At 34.0% G+C, this 21929-nt stretch overlaps 2 protein-coding genes and 3 non-coding genes across 5 annotated transcripts; 2 read left to right on the forward strand and 3 right to left on the reverse strand.

Moving 5' to 3' along the window:
- Positions 1-1312: 1312 nt before the first annotated feature.
- TRNAA-UGC (transfer RNA alanine (anticodon UGC)) lies at positions 1313-1385 on the reverse strand. The gene has a single exon. It is a non-coding gene; the product is annotated as a tRNA-Ala (tRNA).
- A 2243-nt stretch (positions 1386-3628) lies between these two features.
- On the forward strand, positions 3629-7820 carry LOC132623683 (UDP-glycosyltransferase 83A1-like). The gene is made up of 2 exons (XM_060338476.1): positions 3629-4159; positions 6679-7820. The coding sequence occupies exons 1-2, from the start codon at positions 3679-3681 to the stop codon at positions 7575-7577; spliced, it is 1380 nt and encodes a 459-aa protein (XP_060194459.1). The 5' UTR covers positions 3629-3678; the 3' UTR covers positions 7578-7820.
- A 1304-nt stretch (positions 7821-9124) lies between these two features.
- On the reverse strand, positions 9125-9197 carry TRNAA-UGC (transfer RNA alanine (anticodon UGC)). Its single transcript has one exon. It is a non-coding gene; the product is annotated as a tRNA-Ala (tRNA).
- Positions 9198-9678: 481 nt separating this feature from the next.
- TRNAA-UGC (transfer RNA alanine (anticodon UGC)) lies at positions 9679-9751 on the reverse strand. Its single transcript has one exon. It is a non-coding gene; the product is annotated as a tRNA-Ala (tRNA).
- A 2673-nt stretch (positions 9752-12424) lies between these two features.
- Positions 12425-15202, forward strand: LOC132622878 (UDP-glycosyltransferase 83A1-like). The gene is made up of 2 exons (XM_060337548.1): positions 12425-13040; positions 14006-15202. The coding sequence occupies exons 1-2, from the start codon at positions 12557-12559 to the stop codon at positions 14902-14904; spliced, it is 1383 nt and encodes a 460-aa protein (XP_060193531.1). The 5' UTR covers positions 12425-12556; the 3' UTR covers positions 14905-15202.
- The last annotated feature ends 6727 nt before the right edge of the window (positions 15203-21929 follow it).

Here is a 21929-nt window from a genome sequence, read left to right on the forward strand (position 1 = left end):
AGAGTTAGGATAGAAGGTTAGTAGGTAGTCGGATTTATTTCTTTTCCATCCCTGGGTAGTAGTACTACTCTTGCACTTTCTTATTCTTAGTTCTCTATTATTACTTGTTGTTTCTTAGTCTCGGTTATCTTATTATCTTGCTGTTGTTTATGCTTGTTGCTACTGCCTCCTTTTTATCTTCCTTTGAGCCGAGGGTCTACGGAAATAAACTCTACCTTACCAAAGATGGGGGAAATGACCTCACTTGTGAGTTTGTTGTTGTTATTGTAAGGGTTACAACTTACATGATGTTACTTGCATCATACATGTTGAGGGACTGGTTGTATGCACCATTCAAAGATGGTCCAAAACAATATGTGCATTGATTAGGTCAAGAAAATATGCAACATGAGTATATATTGTGGATCTTTTGCCCAGGTAGAAAATACTTCTATTCTGAAAATTTTAATGAAAAATGTATATGGAGATGCAGGGATCCATGAATTAAATATGAATGGACACAAATTACAACTTGCATGATGTGATATAATTTGCATCATACACGTTGAGAGGATTCGTGGTATGTACCATCCCGATATGGTCCAAAACATAATGTGCATTGATTAGTCAAGAAAATATGCATCATGAGTATATATAGTGAATCTTTTTTCTGGGTAAAAATACACTTCTGTTCTGAATAAATAGATATTTTTTTTAAACTAATATGCATCATGAGTATATATAGAGCCTGTTTGGATGGGCTTATGCCTATAAGCTGTTTGCAGCTTATAAGCTAAAAAAAATGGGGTAGTCTAACTTATTTTTTTTGGCTTATAAGCTGTTTTCAGCTTATAAGCTGCTTTAGATAAGCTAGGTCAAATGGGCCCAATTATTTTTTTGAGCTTATTTTAAGCACAAAATGACTTTAAGTTGGCCAGTCAAACACTAAAAAAAGCTGAAAACAGCTTATAAGCAACTTATAAGCCAATCCAAACTGGCTCATAGTGAATCTTTTTTCTGGGTAAAAATACACTTCTGTTCTGAAAAAATAAATAATTTTTTCTTTTAGTTTAAAAAAAAAAAATCTATACGGAGATATAGGGGATCGCTGAATTAAAAATGAATGAACTTGAGTTAAAACTTATTTACATGATGTAATATAACTTGCATCATGCACGTTGAGGGGATTAGTGTGATGTGCCATTCCAGATGGTCCAAAACAACAATGTGCATTGATTAGGTCAAGAAAATAGGCAATATGAGTATATGTAATGGATTTTTTTTCTGGGTAGAAAAACAATTCTGTTTTGAAAAATAAATAAAAACATTTATGTGGAGATGCGGGGGATCGAACCCCGTGCCTCTCGCATGCAAAGCGAGCGCTCTACCATTTGAGCTACATCCCCTTTTGCTTTGACTTCCCACGTATTTCATATTAAGCCGATACAAAAACCTAATTACGTTAGTTTTAGCTTTTTTGGTCCATTCATTGGAAGATGTTTTATTTATTTATTACAGTTTATGCATCTTGCTGTAGTTCACGGAGTTTGATTTTAGGATCAAATTGGCAAACTTTTTGAGTGATATTTCTCCTGTAAAAAGGAGGCGGCCCAATGCACAAATTGTCCTACATTCTTTAAATTTCAAAAAACATTAGGAAGTACTATTTAATAAGTCAAAATAAAAGGCTAGGATTCTGTATCAAATTAAATAAGTTAAGCAGCAACTTTAAATGAAGACTAACTATATTTTATGATCATCGTGACATTTCGAGACTAATTGTGTCATGTATATATGCATATTTCTCGTATCTATTTATGTGTGTATAATATAATTAACCAAAAAAAAAAAAAAAAAAAAAGAAGGAGAAATTGTTAATTACATTGCAGTGACAGTTTAAATTAATTCCTCCGACCACATATGAGATGAATGTAACCTCAAATTCTAACCAAGATAATCCACCTAATCCCTCCGACGTAACGACCCCTTAGTTAAATTTCATCCTTATCCACCAAAACAAGTTTCTAGCGCGTTGTTGGAACTAAAACGATCCGACAGAAATTGTGATGCAAGTATTTGGTCTAATTTCTGTCCTACCAAGAGTAATCTAGAAGGTCCAAGCTACGTTTGAAAGATTCTATTTTTGACATGCTACTTTTGGCGTCTATAAAATTGGATAGAGCGCCTAATATAAGGAAAAGAATAATATTGAGACGTACTTTCAAGTTGCAACACATAACAACAGAAGAATAAAGGTGCATATATTTGCCTATTTGGTCCGACATAAATTGTGATGGAAGTACTTGGTCTAATTGCCGTCCTACCAAAAGTAATCTAGAAGGTCCAACATTTGTTTTAGCTACTGATCATCGCCTTGGTAAGCTATTGCCTCACCAACTAGCTAATCAGACGCGAGCCCCTCCTCGGGCGGATTCCTCCTTAAAGATTCTATTTTGGCATTCTACTTTTGGCGTCTATAAAATTGGATATAACGCCTAATACAAGAAAAATAATAATAGTGAGACGCACTTGCAAGTTGCAACACATAACAACTGAAGAATAAAGGTGTATATATTTGCCTATTGATATGCCGGAAGTCATATTTAAACGGAAATCATTTTCTAGTGTTTAGTATGTCGGAAATTATTTTTTAGGAATAATAATAAATAAATAAAAAAGGAAGAATGATTTCCTCACTTGTGAGCGAAATTTATTTTCCCTGCCTTTATTCTTAATGTTAACTTCATATTACATTTTCTAATGAAATATCGAATGAAAAATAACTTAGTCATACAAAAACACACTGTAAGTGATTATATGAGAAGAAAACAAGAGCAAATAACAAAGTGATCGATGAAATTGAAGTTTCTCAGCTTAGTCGATGTCAACATTCACTTCAAAGCACAGACATAGGGCTATAGGGCTTTCTTATAACGCCAATTTACAAGCTTTGTATCAACATTTAGGGAAGAATACATCAGGAAATAGAATATATCCCTATTATTTTTATTGATCCAATAGTGTTGGTAATATACTAAGTCCACGTACCCTTGGAAAAATACTAGTAAATGTTAGTAATATACGTTCCAAGAAAATACTACTAGTAGAAACACAATGTTGGACGAATGTTAGTAATATACGTTCCAAGAAAATACTACTAGTAGAAACACAATCTTGGACGTCCATATTCTTGATATTAAAAAGAATTCAATATCTATAAACTAGCCCACCTAAAAGGTATATTACATGTAATTCACTCTCCATATATATGGTATTAGTAACCTGAAAAATAAATCAGTTTTGTAGTTTACTTGCTAACAGGTTAAAATACAATAATATTGTAAAAATCTTGTGATAAAGTAAAAGAAGGTCGTCACTCGTCAGTATGTATATGAGCTAGATTATAGTCCCTACGTTTCACTTTATGTGTCTTAGTTAGACCAGACATGAAGTTTAAGACAATGAATGAAGACTTTTGGAATCTTGTGACCTTAAACTAGATAAAAGATGTGTGTGATGCATCAAAATGTCATTAAAATTTGTGGTGTAGAATATGGAACGTTAGAAAAGATAGAAAATAATAAATTGAGGGAGCATTTAATTAAAAACCTACTTCCTGATTCTGGGCTCCCTTATATAATGCACTAACTATAAGCTTTAATCTCTGCAAGCTAGGAAGAAATCAAGAAAGAAAAAAAAATGAGTCAACCACATATAGTTGCTGTACCTTATCCAGCACAAGGCCATGTTCTTCCTTTAATGGAACTCTCCTTGTGGTTAGTCAAAGAGGGCTGCAAAATCACCTTTGTTAACTCTGAATTCAATCACAAAAGAGTGACGAAGGCATTATCCGAAAACGACAATGTACGGAACAAGATAAACTTAGTTTCAATCCCAGATGGATTGGAACCTGAGGAAGATAGAACAGACCTGAAAAAGTTGACAGAAGCAATTGGTGAAGTGATGCCTGGGAAACTAGAGGAAGTCATTAAAATGATTAATGAGCCTGATGAAAATGGAGTTTCATGTGTTATAGCTGATCAAAATGTGGGATGGGCACTTGGAGTTGCGGAAAAGTTGAACATTAGACGAGTTGCTTTCTGGCCAGCTGCAGCTGCTACACTAACATCTTTTTTTAGTATCCCAAAACTCATTGATGATGGAATCATAGATAGCGATGGTGAGCTCCTTTAATTTTTTTACTTAGTTGAATTTATTCCATAGCACTTGTTATAAAATAGGTCTTACTTTTGAAAATTTACATAGAAAATGAGGACTCGTTGGGTTTGAAGTTTAAATTTGATACTGCATGCATCATCCAGTATTTGGTTTTGTATTTTGACTCTTGCGTAGCTAATCCTAATAAGTATAATTTGTTACACCAACTGTTATATTATTTTATGGGAAAAGGGTCAAAAATACTTCTGAACTATTCGAAATGGGTCACTTATACCCTCCGTTAAATTTTCGGGTCAAAAATACCCTCGCCGTTACCAGACGAGGCCACAAATACCCCTCTGGTTAACCACCTTCTACTTCATCCTATGTGGCAGTGCCACGTGGACTGCCACGCCAGCCTTTTGAATAGGTCAGAGGTATTTTTGACCCCCTAACCCCCCACTCCCGCAAAAAAAAAAAACAAAAAAAATTAATAAAAGTTTTTTTTTTTTCTTTTTTCACCAGCCACCCCTCAGCCCCCTCCCCTTGCCACCCCCCATCCCCTCCCCCCCAAAAAAAAAAGTTTTAATATTTTTTTTTTTACCAACCACTCCCTCTCCCTCTCCCCGCCAAATTTTTTTTTTTTGTTTTTACACCAATTCCCCCTCGTCCTCCCCCCCACCCCCCCCCCCCCCCCCCGCCCCCCAAAAAAAATACATAACTTCTTTTCAATTTTTTTTTTGGGTGGTGGGTGGGTAGGTGATGCAAAAAATAAAAAACAAAAACTTTTTTTTTTCAAACAAAATTAATTTTTTGGGTGGCTGGGTGGAGTAAGAAACCAAAAAAATAAATAATCAAAACTTCTTTTCAAAAAAATAATTTTTTGTGGGGTTGGGGGGGCGGGGGCGGGGGCAAAAAACCAAAAACATTTCATTTTTTTTTTAAAACCCAATTTTTTTTGAAAGGAAGTTTTGAGTTTTTTTTTTTGGTTTCTTACTCCATCCACCCACCCAAAAAAACTAATTTTCTTTTAAAAAAAAATTGTTTTTGATTTTTTGCACCACCCACCCACCCACCACCCAAAAAAAAAATCTTGAAAAGAAGTTACCTATTTTTTTTGTTGGGGGGTGGGGGGGGGGGGGAGGGTGCTGAGGGGTGGGAGGACGAGGGGGGATTGGTGTAGAAACAAAAAAAAAATATATAAAAAAATTTAATTTTTTTGGGGGGGGGGGGGGGGAAGGGGGGTGGGGGTGGTTGGTGAAAAAATTAAAAAAATATATCAAAACTTTTTTTTTTTTTTTTGGGTGGGGGGTCAAAAATATCCCTGAACTATTCAAAAGGCTGACGTGGCAGTCCACGTGGATAATTTTTTTCCACGTAGCACTGCCACATCGGATGAAGTGGAAGGCCGTTAACCAGAGGGGTATTTGTGGCCTCGTCTGGTAACGACGAGAGTATTTTTGACTCGAAAATTTAACGGAGGGTATAAGTGACCCATTTCGAATAGACCAGGGGTATTTTTGACCCTTTTCCGTTATTTTATACCTAATATAGTTATGGGATAAAAAGACGCATATATTTGAAATTTCCCATATATCCCATTTTAGTACCCCTGTCTTGTGATATATATGATACACATAGAAATGAACATCTTTGAGCAAGGAATCCCTAGTTGAATCATTCCCGATCAATACAATATCATTACTCATACTGAAACTTACAAAACCAAGCATCAAATAAAAATAATATCTATAGTACATTTGTTATATTACGAATCCCTACACTACAAACTCATGTATACAGTCCCTGCATAATTTGGTTCTAAACCAAACAACTTCATTAAGGCCTCAATGGGTAACCATCTTGTTTTATCTATTGAATCAGAATGAGGACAATGTGGAAGTTTCGGTAAGAAACAACCTTTCACGCTAGGTGCTCACCTTCTCTGTTTGGGTAGAAATTGGTAGGGAGGGCTTGCTTATAAATTGGATAAACAAAATTCATAGACTTATTGCCTGCAAATTTTTTTATCAGGAAAACCTCGCTCATTCAAGGGCTTCTTATTTAGAATGCAATTTCTTGTTTTTAAGTATGTAATTAAGCATTGGTAGGAGGGACAGGGTGATGATGATGAGTACATAAATCAAAGTACGATTTAATTAATAAACGTGGTTCCGAAATCGGAACATGCTAAGCATGATCTTAGATTTAGAATAGCTGCTTAATTAGATGTGGATGCATGGTCTAATGTAGTGGTCAACCTATTTATTACCTCATGCCTATTTAAGCAGAGAGCTACCTAAATCAATTGAGCTCATGTATTCAGCTCTAGTTAGTTCCATTGAAATAAACCATTCCTTAATGCATTGTTCCCCGAAAATGAAATGAAGGTTCCCCTGTTAAGACAATAACATAATGAGCAAAATGGAACTTAGACATATCTATATAGTTCATATAATATAATATCAGTACATACTGGTTAGAAAGAGTATCCAATTAGTTGTATGATCTTTTGGATTCCTAACAAAATCTACATTCCAGGAGCAATCTTGAAGAAACAGGGGATTAAGCTATCACCAAACATGCCCATCATGAACTCATCAGACTTTACATGGGCTTTCTTTCCTGATCCAGCCTTGAGGAGAGTGATATTCGATCTCATAAATGACAACGCCGAAAGAGTTAAATCCGCAAGTTGGATCGTTTGTAACTCCGCAAAGGAACTGGAGCCTGAAGCATTTGCCATGTTCCCTCAAATGTCACCAATAGGACCCCTTTTGGCAACCAATCGATTAGGATCTTCAACGGGCCATTTCTGGCCCGAAGACTCAAATTGCCTAAATTGGCTCGATCAGCAGCCACATAACTCTGTCATTTATGTCGCGTTTGGTAGCCTTACAATCTTGGATTTAACTCAATTCCAGGAGCTGGCACTTGGGCTAGAATCGTCCAAACGACGATTCCTCTGGGTGGTCCGAGAAAATCTAATTTTGAATGGTGATAGCGTTTACCCCAAAGGTTTTAAAGACAGAGTAGGCAATAGAGGCCATATTGTGAAATGGGCCCCTCAACAAAAGGTGCTAGCGCATCCTTCTATTGCTTGTTTTGTGAGCCATTGTGGATGGAATTCGACGGTCGAGAGCGTAAGCAATGGGGTGCCTTTCTTGTGCTGGCCTTATTTTGCTGACCAGTTGTTTAATCAGAGTTATATTTGTGATATTTGGAAAGTGGGATTGGGATTTAACAAAAATGAGGATGGAGTTATTGGCAAAGAAGAAATCAAGAATAAGCTGGATAAGCTATTTGGAGATACCACATTTAAAGAAAGGGCTTTAGACCTTCAAGCAAAGGTTAACACTAGTGTCAAAGGAGGAGGGAGTTCTAATAAGATGTTTGGTAAATTTGTCGACTGGATCAAGACTCAAAGAAGTTCAATTTAACTGGGAGAATCAGCATGAGAAAAGGACCATAATTCCCAAGAATACAATATGGACGATTTTCTGTTCTTGTTTAGCATGGAATTTGATAAACCCCTGCTCTACGTGAGATTTTTTTTCTTTTCCCTATTATATGTAATAATTGTTAAGGTTTCCCCTTAATTTCCTACCTTATTTAGATTCTATCATAATTTTATTTTATTTCAAAATGATATTTTTGATGGAAAAGGTTTCCTTGGTGGAAAATATCTCTTCGAATAATCCTTTCTTGGAGGAAAAGTTTCGGATTTCTATAAATTGAAGATCCATCTCTTTCACATAAAACATAATAACATCCACAATGTAGTCGTTTAACGAGTCTTGTTTAGGGGAGATGTTTTCCTAATAGTTTTAATATTTTTTTAATTAGTTTCTCATATGTAGGCCAGTTGGCCAAACCATATCAATATATTATGCCTCTTTTAGTACAATTTTATTTGTTGTTCGATTTATTGTGTTCAAGGTTTGCAATTATTAGGCTTCCGCATGTCGCCCTGTTATTTCGATCCCAACATATATATCAATATGTTATATCTTATATACGAATTGTTGTTGGAGTATCATTTATTGTGCATTTACCATCGTTTTTTAGAATACATGAAATTGAAAATAAAAAAAGTAGTATTACTACCAAGATTATATCAAGAAGGAGAATGAATTTGATTGAATGAAAATATATAAAGATGGATTATTGGAGGTATTGTGCACGAAGAGAATTTTTGTTTATTCAAAGGGTTTCTCATTTATTCATTTACCTTATATATTGTAGATTATATAATTTAGTTAATAGTTGTAGATTATAAAGTATTTTATGCTTTCACCAGTATTTATGAGCCTTTATGAAAATTTTCCTATTATTTTAGCCTATCATAAATTACAACCAGCTCGATTTATTCACAAATTGCAAGGAATATGCTATACTACTACTATTTGTGAATAAGCTCATATTCAAACTGGAGTCTACTGTTTACGTGTTTTGTAACTCGTGTTTCTTCTTCCTCAACTTTGTAGATTCTTGTTATGCTTTAAAGAACTTTTTAGTTTTGGTATGCAATACCAGTCCTTACATGAATTAGCTAGTAGTAGGAAGCACATCTTCAGGTGCAGGTGACGGTTTTTCAGTGAAAACCGACGGAAAATCGACGCAACATGTGTGTCGGTTTTCGAATACGTTATGTCGCTTTTCGAAAACTGACGGACTCCGTCGATTTTTTTTTTTTAAAATAAAATAATGAAATGTAACAACTTGGAATCGAATCCGGCTCCTTGGCATTAAAGGGCTCTACCACTTGACCATTCATGTTCTTTGTTCAAATACTTACATTAATTTAATTTATACTGTTTTTTTGCTCTAAAAACCGACGGACTCTGTAGACTTTTTTTATAAAAAAAATAAAAAATAACAAATAAAACCAAAAACCTACAGAGTCCGTCGGTTTATTTTAGAAAATAATATAAGAAATGATTATATTTTTCGCGTATTTTTGCGTGAAAAATAACCGAAAATAGCGTGGAGATGCGGGGGATCGAACCCCGTGCCTCTCGCATGCAAAGCGAGCGCTCTACCATTTGAGCTACATCCCCATTTGATTTCTTAAAAAAAAAAAAGATTTAAAAAAATTATCTAAAAACCGACGGTTTTTGCCAGTTTTTTAGTAGTGAAAGAGATTAGAAGTGCAATTGAAGGTTAAAAGTGTTTACTTAAATATCACAAGGACTATAAACTAGAAATTTTTCAATAACTGGTAGCACTGCTTGGAATTTTCACAAGTTCCCTGGAACATTTCTAACCGCGCATCGGTTACCATTTCCAATTTTTTGCTTTTAAGTCGTGTACTGATGAATTAAACTTGAATGAACAAGGGTTACAACTTACATGAAGTATTATAACTTGCATCATACATGTTGAGGGGTTGGTTATATGTACCATTCCGATGTGGTCCAAAACAGTGCATGTTAGGACTTCAGCTCAAGAAATATGCAACATCAACATGAGTATATATAATCTATCTTTTACCTGGGCAGAAAAGTACTTCCGTTCTGAAAATAATAAATAAAATAAGCGTGGAGATGCGGGGGATCGAACCCCGTGCCTCTCGCATGCAAAGCGAGCGCTCTACCATTTGAGCTACATCCCCATTTGATTTTGCTTCCGGCTTATGTTCTATTCGTCAGCCAAATTCCCACAATATACATAAACGTAATAAGGTTATTTTTGATGTTCCATCCATTGGAAGATTTTTTTTATTTTTCTCATTTAATACAGTTTATGCATGTTGCTGTAGGTCACGTAGTTTGATTTTAGGATCAAATTGGTCAACTTCGTGTGTGATATTTCTCCTATATTCTTTAAGTAGGCGTTTGGTCATAGACACCAAAACTTTTTCACTTTTTTTGGAATTTTGGAGTTGTGTTTGGCCATAGTTTTTGCAAATAGTATTTTTTTTTTTGTTGAAATGTACTTGTTTTGGTTGTGAAAAAAGTGAAAAATTTGAAAAACAAGTTTTTTTTTTTATTTTTCAAATTCCAAATGCAACTTCAAGTTGTATTTGGAATTTTCATTACCTAACACTAATTTTTGAAAAAAGTGAATAATTCTTATGGCCAAACGGGTCTAAAAATTTCAGAAAGCAATCGGAAGTACTATTCAATAAGTCAAATAAAAGGCTAGGATGTACCAAATAAGTTAAGCAACTTTTACAGAAGAGTAACTAGAATATTTTATGATTAACGAGACATCTCAAAACTAACTCTTCCATGTATATATGCACATTTTTCGTATCTATTTGTGTTTGTGTGTGTTTAATATAACCATAAAAAAGGAGATCGCATTTAAACTGCTAAACATATATGTCACTGCAATGTACTGCACCTGCTGTTGGACAGTTTCTTCCTGAATTTTTCTTTTTATTTAAGGTTAAACCCTTGTGTGTGTGTATCAATTGTTTCATAAGGATGACTAGTGCTGTTAGCTGAATATATAACATACCAATCCATGTGTATGCCGAATCATGCAGTATAGGATTTGGTAAATAATTTCAATATTATCAAAACAAAGGTTGAAGAAATATTTAGGCAATGAAAGAATGAAGTACAAGTTTCTATGAATGATCATGATCGTCGTATGGTGACTTATTTGTCAAAGCCAAGATGACTGGATATCGTCTTAAACCTACATAAGTAGTAAAACATATGCACTGTCAGTCTAAACTATTTTTACATCGTCGGGTCATTTTAACCTATTGTAATAGGTAGTTCAAATCCCACATTTTAATGAAGAATGGTTATATGTAATACAATTTGGATAATCTAATAGTCTAAAAAAAATATTTATATCAACGGTGTTAAAATTTATAAGTTAAACAAGGGGTCGTTTGGTAGGTGGGACGAGATTATTAGTCCCATGGGATTGGAATTATCCCATGTTTGGTTATACGGGATAAAAGATTGGATAAGTTATCTCATATATATATATATATATATATATATATATAGAGAGAGAGAGAGAGAGAGAGAGAGAGAGAGAGAGAGTGGGATAAGTTATCCCAGCCTATCCCACACAATCTCATCTATATGGAATAAATTATCCCTCCTACCAAATGACCCCTTAGTTCAATGTCAGCCTTATCCGCACCTAAACAAGCTAAGATTCTCGTTGTTGGAAGTAAAACGATCCGCAGAAATTATGATGTAAGTATTTAGTTTAATTTCCGTCCTTCCAAGAATAATCGTCTGAGAAGGTCCAACGTCTGTTTTGAAGATTCTATTTTTGGCAATGCTGCATTTTGGCATCTATCAAATTGGATAGAGCGATTAATACAATAAAATAATTAAGAAAACAGAAACGGAACTTTTAGTCACTGGCCGACTTCAACTACTTCACCAGTGAGATGTACTTGCAACACAAAAATAAATGTGTATTTGGTATGCCGGAATCATATTTAAGAGGAAATTATTTTCTCGTATTTGGTACGACGGAAGTCATTTTTCAAGGAAAATTTGAAAGGGAAAAATTGATTTCCTCACTTGTGAGCAGAATTCATTTTCTTCACTAACAATCTTAATTTTAACTTCATATTACTTGCTCTAGCCAAACACCGGACGAAAAATAACTTGTGTCATACCAACACACTCTAAGTAATTACATAAGAAGAAAACAAGAGCAAATAACAAAGTGGTCGATGAAATTGAAGTTTCCCAGCTTAGTCGATGTGAAATTCACTTCAAAACACAGACATAGGGCTTTCCTATAACGCCAATTGACAAGCTTTGTATCAACATTTAGGGAATACAACATCAGGAAATAGAATATATCTCTATTATTTTATGATCCTATTGTATTTTTAGTAATTTACTAAGTCCATGTACCCTTGGAAAAATACAAGAAATAAACGTTAATATTCCAAGAACGAAATACAAAAATATGGTGCAACTGCGCATATACACTATCAGGTTATGTAAAAAGTAGCAACATGTATGTGCAGGGGCGGAGATAGAGTAGAGTATTACTTACGGGTTTGGACGAATTCAATAGCTTTTTCTTAGGCTCATTGTTTGTATTAAGAAATCCATCAATTAAATATGTATAAATATTTAATTGCGAATGTACCCAGTAGCTAAGACGAGCTATGAATTCGGTGATAAGTTCAGAACCCATAAACTTAAAATTATGGCCCCGCTTCTATCTACATGACCATACATAAAATGATAAAATGTAGACTCAGTACCTTGAAAAATAAGGCAGGCAGTTTTACTTGCTAAACATGTTATATACTCCTATAAAATGCAGTGATAGTGTAAATTTTGTTTACAATGCAATCGTATATATAAAAGTTAAACTCTGAGTATTAAAAACAATATTTCCTGATTCTAGGCCCCCTTATATAAAGCACTAACTAGAAGCTTTAATCTCTGCAAGGAAGGAACGTACAAAGAAAGAAAAAATGATCCAAATTCCACATATTGTAGCTATACCTTATCCAGCACAAGGCCATGTTCTTCCTTTAATGGAACTTTCCTTGTGGTTAGTCAAAGAGGGTTGCAAAATCACCTTTGTTAATTCGGAATTCAACCACAAAAGAGTGATCAAGGCATTATCTGAAAACGACGATGTACGCAACAAGATAAGCTTAGTCTCAATCCCAGATGGTTTGGGACCTGATGAAGATAGAGCAGACCTGAAAAAGTTGACGGAAGCAATTGCTGAAGTGATGCCTGGGAAACTTGAGGGAATTATTAAAAGGATTAATGAGTCTGATGAAAATGGAGTATCATGTGTTATAGTTGATGAAAATATGGGATGGGCACTCGGAGTTGCAGAAAAATTGAACATTAGACGAGTTGCTTTCTGGCCTGCAGCTGCCGCTACGCTAGCGTCGTTATTTAGCGTCTCAAAACTCATTGATGATGGAATCATAGATAGCGATGGTGAGCTCCATTCTTACTTCGTTGAATTTGCAATTAGCCTTGTGGTCTTCTAAGTTCTATAGACCAACCACGTAAAAAATATTTACATAATCAGGTCATTGATTAGTTGATTACAGATAATTTCTTGATAATCAGGTAAAAAGTTAGCTAATGTATTATCACAAGTTAAAAAATTTACTATAGTATAAAAAATATTTATGTTATCAGTATATATAGCTAATAAAACCATAGAATAAGTCCTACTTTAGAACCTTTAATTACTTAGAAACAACAAGATCGCCTAAAAGGCATCGATGGGTAACCGGCTATAGTTTTGTCTATTAAAAAGGCGCGACAATGTGGAAGTTCCCAAAGTAACAACCTTCGCCGTTAGGTTCTCACCTTTTTGTCTGGGTGAAAACTGGAAGGTAGGCTTTCTTAATCGAATGAATAAACGAAATTGAGGTTCTTTTTTCTTGCAATTTCATTTTTATCAAGAATGTATCGGTTATTCAAAGGGCTTCTTATTTAGAACTAATTTTTTTGCTAATAGTGAATATTAGTGTTGGTCGGAGGGGCAGGATGATGATGAGTATATAAATCAAAGTACGCTTACATTTGTAAACATGGTTAGTAAACATGAATAACTGCTTAATTAGATGTGGATGCATGGTCTAATAGTTAAGAGTAGTAGTCAACCTATTTATTACCTCATGCCTATTTAAGCAGAGAGTTTCTTAAATCAATTGAGCTCATGTATTCAGCTCAAGTTAGTTCCATTCAAATAAACCATTCCTCATGCATAGTTTCCTGAAAGTGAAATGAAATTTCCCCTGTTAAGACAACAATATAATGAACAAAATGGAACTCGACATATCTATAGTTCATATCCGTATAATATAATGTCAGCACAGACTATGACTATATGCAAAGAGTATCCAACTAATTGTGTGATCTTTTACCTTCTAACAAAATCTGCTTTCCAGGAGCTATACTGAAGAAACAGGGGATTAAGCTATCACCAAACATGCCCATCATGAACCCATCAGACTTTGTATGGGCTTGCTTCCCTGATCCAGCTTTGACGAAAATAATAATGGATCTCGTAGCAGACAACAATGAAAGAGTTAAATCGGCAGATTGGATCATTTGTAACTCAGCAAAGGAGCTGGAGCCTGGAGCATTTGCCATGTTCCCTCAAATGTCACCAATTGGACCCCTTCTAGCAACCAATCGATTAGGATCTTCAACGGGCCATTTCTGGCCTGAAGACTCGAATTGCCTAAAATGGCTCGATCAGCAGCCACATAATTCAGTCATTTACGTCGCATTTGGCAGCTTTACAATCTTGGATTTAACTCAATTCCAGGAGCTGGCACTTGGGCTAGAATTGTCCAAACGACGATTCTTGTGGGTAGTTCGGGAAAATCTAATTTTGGACGGCGATAGCGCTTATCCAAAAGGTTTCAAAGACAGAGTAGGCAATAGAGGCCATATAGTGAAATGGGCCCCTCAACAAAAGGTGCTAGAGCATCCTTCTATTGCTTGTTTTTTGAGCCATTGTGGATGGAATTCGACGGTCGAGAGCGTAAGCAATGGGGTGCCTTTCTTGTGCTGGCCTTATTTTGCTGACCAGTTGTTTAATCAGAGTTATATTTGTGATGTTTGGAAAGTGGGATTGGGATTTAAGAAAAATGAGTTTGGAGTTATTGGCAAAGAAGAAATCAAGAATAAGATGGATAAGCTATTCGGAGATGGAACATTTAAAGAAAGGGCTTTAGATCTTCAAGCAAAGGTTAACTCTAGTGTCAATAAAGGAGGAAGTTCTAATAAGATGTTTGGTACATTTATTGACTGGATCAAGACTCAAAGAGGCTCAATTTAATTGGGAGAATCAGCATAAGATAAGGACCTTAGCTCTAAAAGAATACAATATGGACGATTTTTGGTTCTTGTTTAGCATGGAATTGATAAACGCCTGCTCTACGTGAGATTTCTTTTCCTTTTGTTTTTGGTTCAATCATTCTCCCCATGAGAATTTTCATTTCTGTCCTATGTTTCTTCTTTTTCTGCATAAAGAAGGTTTAATCAACAAGTTACTTTTATTTCCCTTTCCTCATTTTTCTGAGAGAAAATGTCCAGTGATAAGACAAATCCCCCGCCACAAAAGTGTTAAAAGAATTAGAGCATTCAATCTAAAATATTAAAGAAATTGTATGTCACTTGGACAATAGCTACGTACGATCAGTAAAGTTCAATTTAATTGATTATATTCATAAAAATAGTCCTAAAGCGTCACTCACCATTTTATATAGTTGTATAATCGTCACAATTTTTTTTTAATACTATGCCAAACTAAACCAAGACCTTTCCTACAAAGAAGCTGCGGCTCAAGAGCCTCGAGCTGATAAAGGCCGACGAGATCTCTAAATTAGACAAATCTTCCTTCTTGAGGCTGTGCGTACGTTTGCAATTTTGTCAAACAAAACATTATGGTATTTCTCTGAGAAAAGACCTTACTTGGTCCCCTTGTTGAAGAAGAAAAATATATACTATATTAAAGAAAGGAGATGTCCAATTATGTGCATTCTTATCACTATTGCTGTTCCATAACTGCTCAATCCCTGAAAAGCCCATCACTGAACAGTACATGAAAAAGGCAAAAGAAGGCAATAGTCATGGCTGGTTTCAAGTATTTCTTTTTCTACTTTTTATATTATACGGTCAGATCTCTCTATAACGGCACTCACATATAACAACACCTTTCTATAACAACTAAGATTTTTTGAAACCGGTTTTTACGTTATATTTTACTTCTCTTTAACAGCATTTTACCTATAATAGCAACAGTCAACTTTATAGCAGTACGCTCTTTGTAAAATTACCCCCCATATAACAGCTATTTTCTTTTTTTGGTAATATAATAATTAACCATCTTTATAAAAATAGAATATCTATGATTATCAATAATAAGAGTAGAAATTTTGACCAAATATTTGATCATTTAATACATTATTTATGACAAAAAATGTCATATGAATATATATATATATATATTCATCATTAAATAATTTTCCTTCGTTATACAAATGCAATTAAGCTTAGAATTTGATAATTAAAAATAAAAATTAAATTTTATGCATCTTTTTTGCATATAATAACGAAGTATTATTTAAATGTCAATGCTGTTATAGATGTATAACAGTCATTCTCTATAACAGTTAAAAATTTTCAGACCCAACCATGCTGTTATAAAAAGGTTTGAATGTACTTACACCCTCCTTTTCCTTTTGCAAAACACTACTAGCTAGTAGATAAAATGTGAAATTAAGCAAGGCAAAAAGTAACCTCGTTAAGCATAAATGTTGTATAAAAAAGGATAAATGGAACGAGTGTTTCAGATTGAAGTACACGAAAGCTTTCACCACAATCTAATCGACTGCTCCATTAGCAAGTGTGCTATTTTGGGGTAAATTGCAGGTCATATAACTATCAATTTTTTCACTAAAGTTAGTTAACTATATTTTTTAACATAAAAGTCATATAACTATTATTTTTTTCACCAAAGTCACTTAACTATGTTTTCTAACATAAAAGTGACAAAACTTTGAGCTTACTAACACAAAAGTCACACCTACCGGAAATTCCAACTTCTGATTAGTAACTTTTTTATTTTTTTTATTTTTAATCTAATAAAATTACCCATCGGAAGTTAGATTTTCCGGTAGGTGTGACTTCTCTGTTAGTAAGCTCAAAGTTTTGTGACTTTTGTGTTAGAGAACATAGTTAAATGACTTTGGTGGGAAAAAATGATAGTTATATACTTTTGTGTTACGAAGTATAGTTAAGTGACTTTAATGGAAAAAAGTGATAGTTATGAGACTATCTATAAAATTGACCTTGCTATTTAGTAAATTTAATATGCTAGCTCACATGTTCAAAAACATTGAATGCAGCATCTCATTTCAGTCGTTATCAAGAACAAACACTCCTATCAGAAGTAATTGCAGTATATGTGTCCAGAGGTGGATCTAGAGTTAGTTTTATGAGTTCAGTATTAAGGTTCTTAGCATTATATATTTAACGGAAAAGGGCCAAATATACTTTTGTACTATCGAAAAAGGGTCAAATTTACCCCTCGTTATACTTTGAATCTAAATATACCCCTATCGTTATAATTTGAGCACAAATATACCCCTCCACCGTTAAAATTTACCAAGATTAATATTTTTAATGAAATAAATGTCATGTGGTGCCACCTCACTAATCAAATCCAATTTTAACCCTCCTCTTTCCATGTCATCTTTCACTATTTGCACCACCCCTTCACCAATACTACACCACTGTACCCACCACCATTTTGACGAATTTGAAAGGTGGAAGAAATCAAAATGCTTCAAATGACTCATCCCAATTAACTGCTTTCTCATCAATCCGATACTCAAATAACCCTTGTAAACTGAATTTCAGTACCATTAACAAGCTGATAAACTAGCCTAACGAAACCTCTTCGATCTCTCTGCTCTTTTTCACGGTAATCAAAAGCATAAATCAGGTCTTTCAACAGTGCACCACGAAGTTGACCCTTGCGAACTCCAAGGACGAAGCTTATTGCATCGATTAGATTAGATTTTCCGGCTCCATTGGTCCTATAATTGCTGTAAAGTCGTAAAATGGTCCAATTGTTTGAAATCCTCTATAGGATTTGAAATTCTCGAGTTCTAGACGGCGGAATTTTCCCTGGTGATGGCATTGTGTAAGTCATTTGAAGCATTTTGATTTATTCCACCTTTCGAGTTTGTGAAAATGGTGGTGGGTATAGTGTTATAGTAGTGGTGAAGGAGAGGTGCAAATAGTGAAAGATGACATGGAAGAAGGGGAGTTAAAATTGGATTTGTTTAGTGAGGTGGCATGTCACATGACATTTATTTCATTAAAACTATTAATCTCGGTCAACTTTAACGATGGAGGGGTATAACGGTAGGGGTATAGTTAGACTCAAAATACAATGAGTGGTATATTTGATCCTTTTTTGATAGTACAGGGGTATATTTGGCCCTTTTTCGTATATTTAAAGTGATGGGTCTATATTTACTATTTGTTGCAATTTTGTGAATTTTTATATATAAATTTATGTTCTGCGTCAAAAACACTATGTACAGATCAACTCGATGCCGATATATATGCTACATCCGACTCTATATGTGTCTTGTTAACCTACTACCTGAAGATTGCTGATGAAATAGTAAAAGCATTTTGGAGAACTAAAAAGCAGGTATAATGCTAATCTACATCATATTCATATAAAAATCTGTTATTAGCAATTGAAGTTCATTTTCATTTGATGTATGTACCCCCCATCACATTCTTTTTTTGAGAATGACAATGGTTGCAATTTGTCTGTTACTAGTTGCTTGTAGCTTCCCTTTAATTTTCTTGACAGTTCTAAGACGTATTGAAAGGAAAAGAGAAATCCAAAATTGCTCTCCTTTTTTCTTATTTTGTTTGTTTACCAAACTTGGAGGCATTCTGAGTTGTGCACATGTTCCTTAAAGCGTTACTATTACTACTGCTAGTACTGGTTGTCACTGCTGTCCATAACATAGCATGTGATGCCATAACATGAAGAGCAGTGCTGTCTGTTTCACTGAGATATCATGTGAAAAACACTCAGAAAATTACACCCCCACCCCCTCGCTTCCGCCATCTTTGCCGGTACCATCAACCCCTCTTGGCTCTGACAGTATAATTTTTTTAATTATTATTATCAATGTAATTTAATTTATTAAAACAAATCATCTATCTTATATTTTCAGGTTAATAAGATAAGTATAATATATTTTTGTAGGTTCCCCTTTCTCTCAAGGCAGTCTCTTTCTTTTTTTCTTTTTCTGATAACCGCAAATCGTAATATTCGAGTCAGTTTATACGCACCTCGGCTAAATTTACGGGATATCTGTTTCGAGATACCTGTCATCTCTTACCAGCAAGAGGTAAGAGGTAACTCATTTACCAAGAATACAAGACTAGAACAGATGGAAATGTCTATCAAGACTAGAACAAATTAGAAGATCACCTAATATTTTTATTTCTGCTACAATTTGAACTTCAGATCTCCTGGTGGGGACACATCAAATGAATCTAGTAATTTTGACACGAAATTTTGGTAAATATTTTACTATATTTTTGGAAGCCTATGGATTTACTGACGAAAAATTTAAATGTTGAATCTGTCAAATCTAAATTTTAATTTGTTACACAGTAAGCTTTGTTGTCAGCTCTCACATTCAGTGAACAGGTCTGAAACCTAAGGCGTGGCTTCTGATGGAAAGACTTTCAGATTTTTTGTCTGCACTCTAAGCTAGTATATATTGACAAAAGACAAATATTATGCGACTCAAACCTCTTACCTAAAATTACCCAAGAATATATTTCGTAAACAGCTAATTAAAACATTCTATATATTTAGTTAGCTAGTGTTTTTACCATTTGCAGTAGATGAAACAATTGAACAAGTCAAGCACAACGAAGAATTAATAATTTCTCAAAGAAAAATAATTAATTAATGTTTAACCAACAATGCAAATCTGGAGTATTCATATATCCCTGCCCATTAATTAAGGCTATTACAGATAGCTGAATAACAAAATGTTAAAAATTGAACCAATATAGAAAGGTTAAGACTTTCTGATACTAAATATACTAGTAATAACTACTTACTTGATCCTGAAATTCAGTACCAATAACCCACCTAACCATACATAGCTTGGAACCTAATTAAAAGAAGAGGAAAAAAAATAACTCAAAAGGTTTTTAAAAAAAAAAAAAAAAAAAACGAAGAAGAAGAAGAAGAAGAAAATTAAAGCAATTTTTTTTTCTTTCTGTTTTTGGCTGGGAAAACTGCTATGTACTATAAAGGATGTTGGTTATCTTGATTCTGGTCACCATAAAAATCAACGAGTTTCTGTAAAACGAAGACCTGAGTTCTGAGAAGAACAATGTAGTCAGCAGTTTCTTTAAACAACTGGTCAGCTTTGACTTCACCATTGTTGGCTGGGATTAACTGCTTGAGTGCTTCCAATTTTTCAGAAATGGAAGTGCATGGGCCACTAATTCTACCACCATCGACGTCGTTTTGAGATTTACATGGTTTTTTTGTTCTTCTTGTTCTTCTCATTGATAAGCTATTGGAGCTTAATTTTGAGCGAGAACCCATTTGGTTATAATTGGGAAGAAGAATACTGTGAGTTTCTGGTGGAACGGAGAGAGCTAATTGTTTTATTCTGTTCCGTGCTACTATAACGGAGAGAGCAATGCGTTTTGGGGTTTAAGTAATGGAAGCTTTTATCATTGCCACTCTTGCGTGAATATATTACAGAAATGCCATTTCCACTTTTTGGTAGTTGCCCCGTTCAACATTATGGAGCAATAATTCCTTTTTCGATTTTCGATTTACAAATAAATTAAACTTCATATTTATTCTTAATAATAATAAAAAAAAAATTATAAACACGTAATTAAGTTAAGTTAACGCATATTCAAAATTTTGTCACATAAATTTTGCAATGGAGTATTAAAATATTACAAGAGTTAACTGTCATTAATCCAGTAGGAAAATAATGTATTACAATACTGTATTTAGTCTTTTTTATCTCGAACTTTTTTTTCTTATTTCAACTTTACTACTCTAAGAAGGTATATACCATATGTATTAATTAATTACTTATTTAAGGAAGAGATAAATATAGTCAGATACTTTGTATAATTAATGCTATCAATTGTTTTTTAATATATATATATATATGTAAAACATTAAACATCATATCTATAAAATTAAATGGAGTGATGTAATATTGTTGTAAATATCAACACAGAACATATGTACCACAAAAGTTTATTAAATTGTCATTTATATGCAATTTTGTTCACTAATTCTTGGCTGAGATCGAATTACAATCTAGCGGGCTATAGCTTACTAGGTAAAACACACTCTCCAGTTTCTTATCCAAACAGATTATAATTCAAAAAGAACTTCGGGGATTTATTACAGAATAACAAGAAAATATATGACATCATAATAAGATACTATAGTTATAACTGTCAAATTCCCATTATGGGAGCCACTGAAATATTTCCAACAATTTTTTTGGATACATGCTATTGCCACCGTTTAATGGACGTGATGGAATTAAATAAAACCAACTGAAATAATTAATTACAACTTTGAGATAGCAACTGGATCAAAACGACGAAGAATTTATTGAAATAAAAGTCGACATCAATTAATTTCTAATTAATTCTTCGACGTTCTAGAGAAAGCACGAGCCAAAAACAATAAATAGCGTTAGCAAAATCATTTCTTGCCAGAGAAGCATTCATTAATATGTTCACGTGAATTTAGGCTTATTTCCATGCACAATTGAATTCGTAGTATCCTATAATTATTGAAGATTTTGTACCACACGTGATACCGTTTGTAATTCTTCTTAGTTCCTCCACTTCCATATTTCATTTTCCTTTTCTTGTTTGGAAAACGCTTGCTAAGTCTCCAATGAAATATTAATTTGCGGTCTGTTTGGCTAAGCAATTTAAAAAAAAAAAAAAAAAAATTTAGAGATTTTAGGTGTGGCAAATTTTTTAGGGAAAAAAATATTTTGAGTAGTAGCAATTGATTTTTGAAAGTTTGGCCAAATACAAACTGATGCACTAATATTAATAAAAGTAATTTTCAAAATCGAGTAGCTAAACATAAAGTGCTTTTCTCCAAAAGTATTTTGCGAAATACACTTCTGACGAAAAATATTTTTCAAAATAAGCAGCGTTTGAAATTAAAGTTTGACCAAATGTCCTATAAAGTCATTATATTGATATGTACATAGCGGATCAAGAAGTTAAACTTGATGGACTCAA

The sequence above is a fragment of the Lycium barbarum genome, chromosome 12, assembly GCF_019175385.1.
Source record: "Lycium barbarum isolate Lr01 chromosome 12, ASM1917538v2, whole genome shotgun sequence".
Classification (NCBI taxonomy): domain Eukaryota; kingdom Viridiplantae; phylum Streptophyta; class Magnoliopsida; order Solanales; family Solanaceae; genus Lycium; species Lycium barbarum.

Coding starts and splice junctions, on each gene's coding strand:
- LOC132623683 (XM_060338476.1), top strand. CDS start 3,679: ATGAGTCAACCACATATAGTTGCTGTACCTTATCCAGCACAAGGCCAT. Junction 4,160..6,678: donor TGGAATCATAGATAGCGATG/GTGAGCTCCTTT, acceptor TCTACATTCCAG/GAGCAATCTTGAAGAAACAG.
- LOC132622878 (XM_060337548.1), top strand. CDS start 12,557: ATGATCCAAATTCCACATATTGTAGCTATACCTTATCCAGCACAAGGC. Junction 13,041..14,005: donor TGGAATCATAGATAGCGATG/GTGAGCTCCATT, acceptor TCTGCTTTCCAG/GAGCTATACTGAAGAAACAG.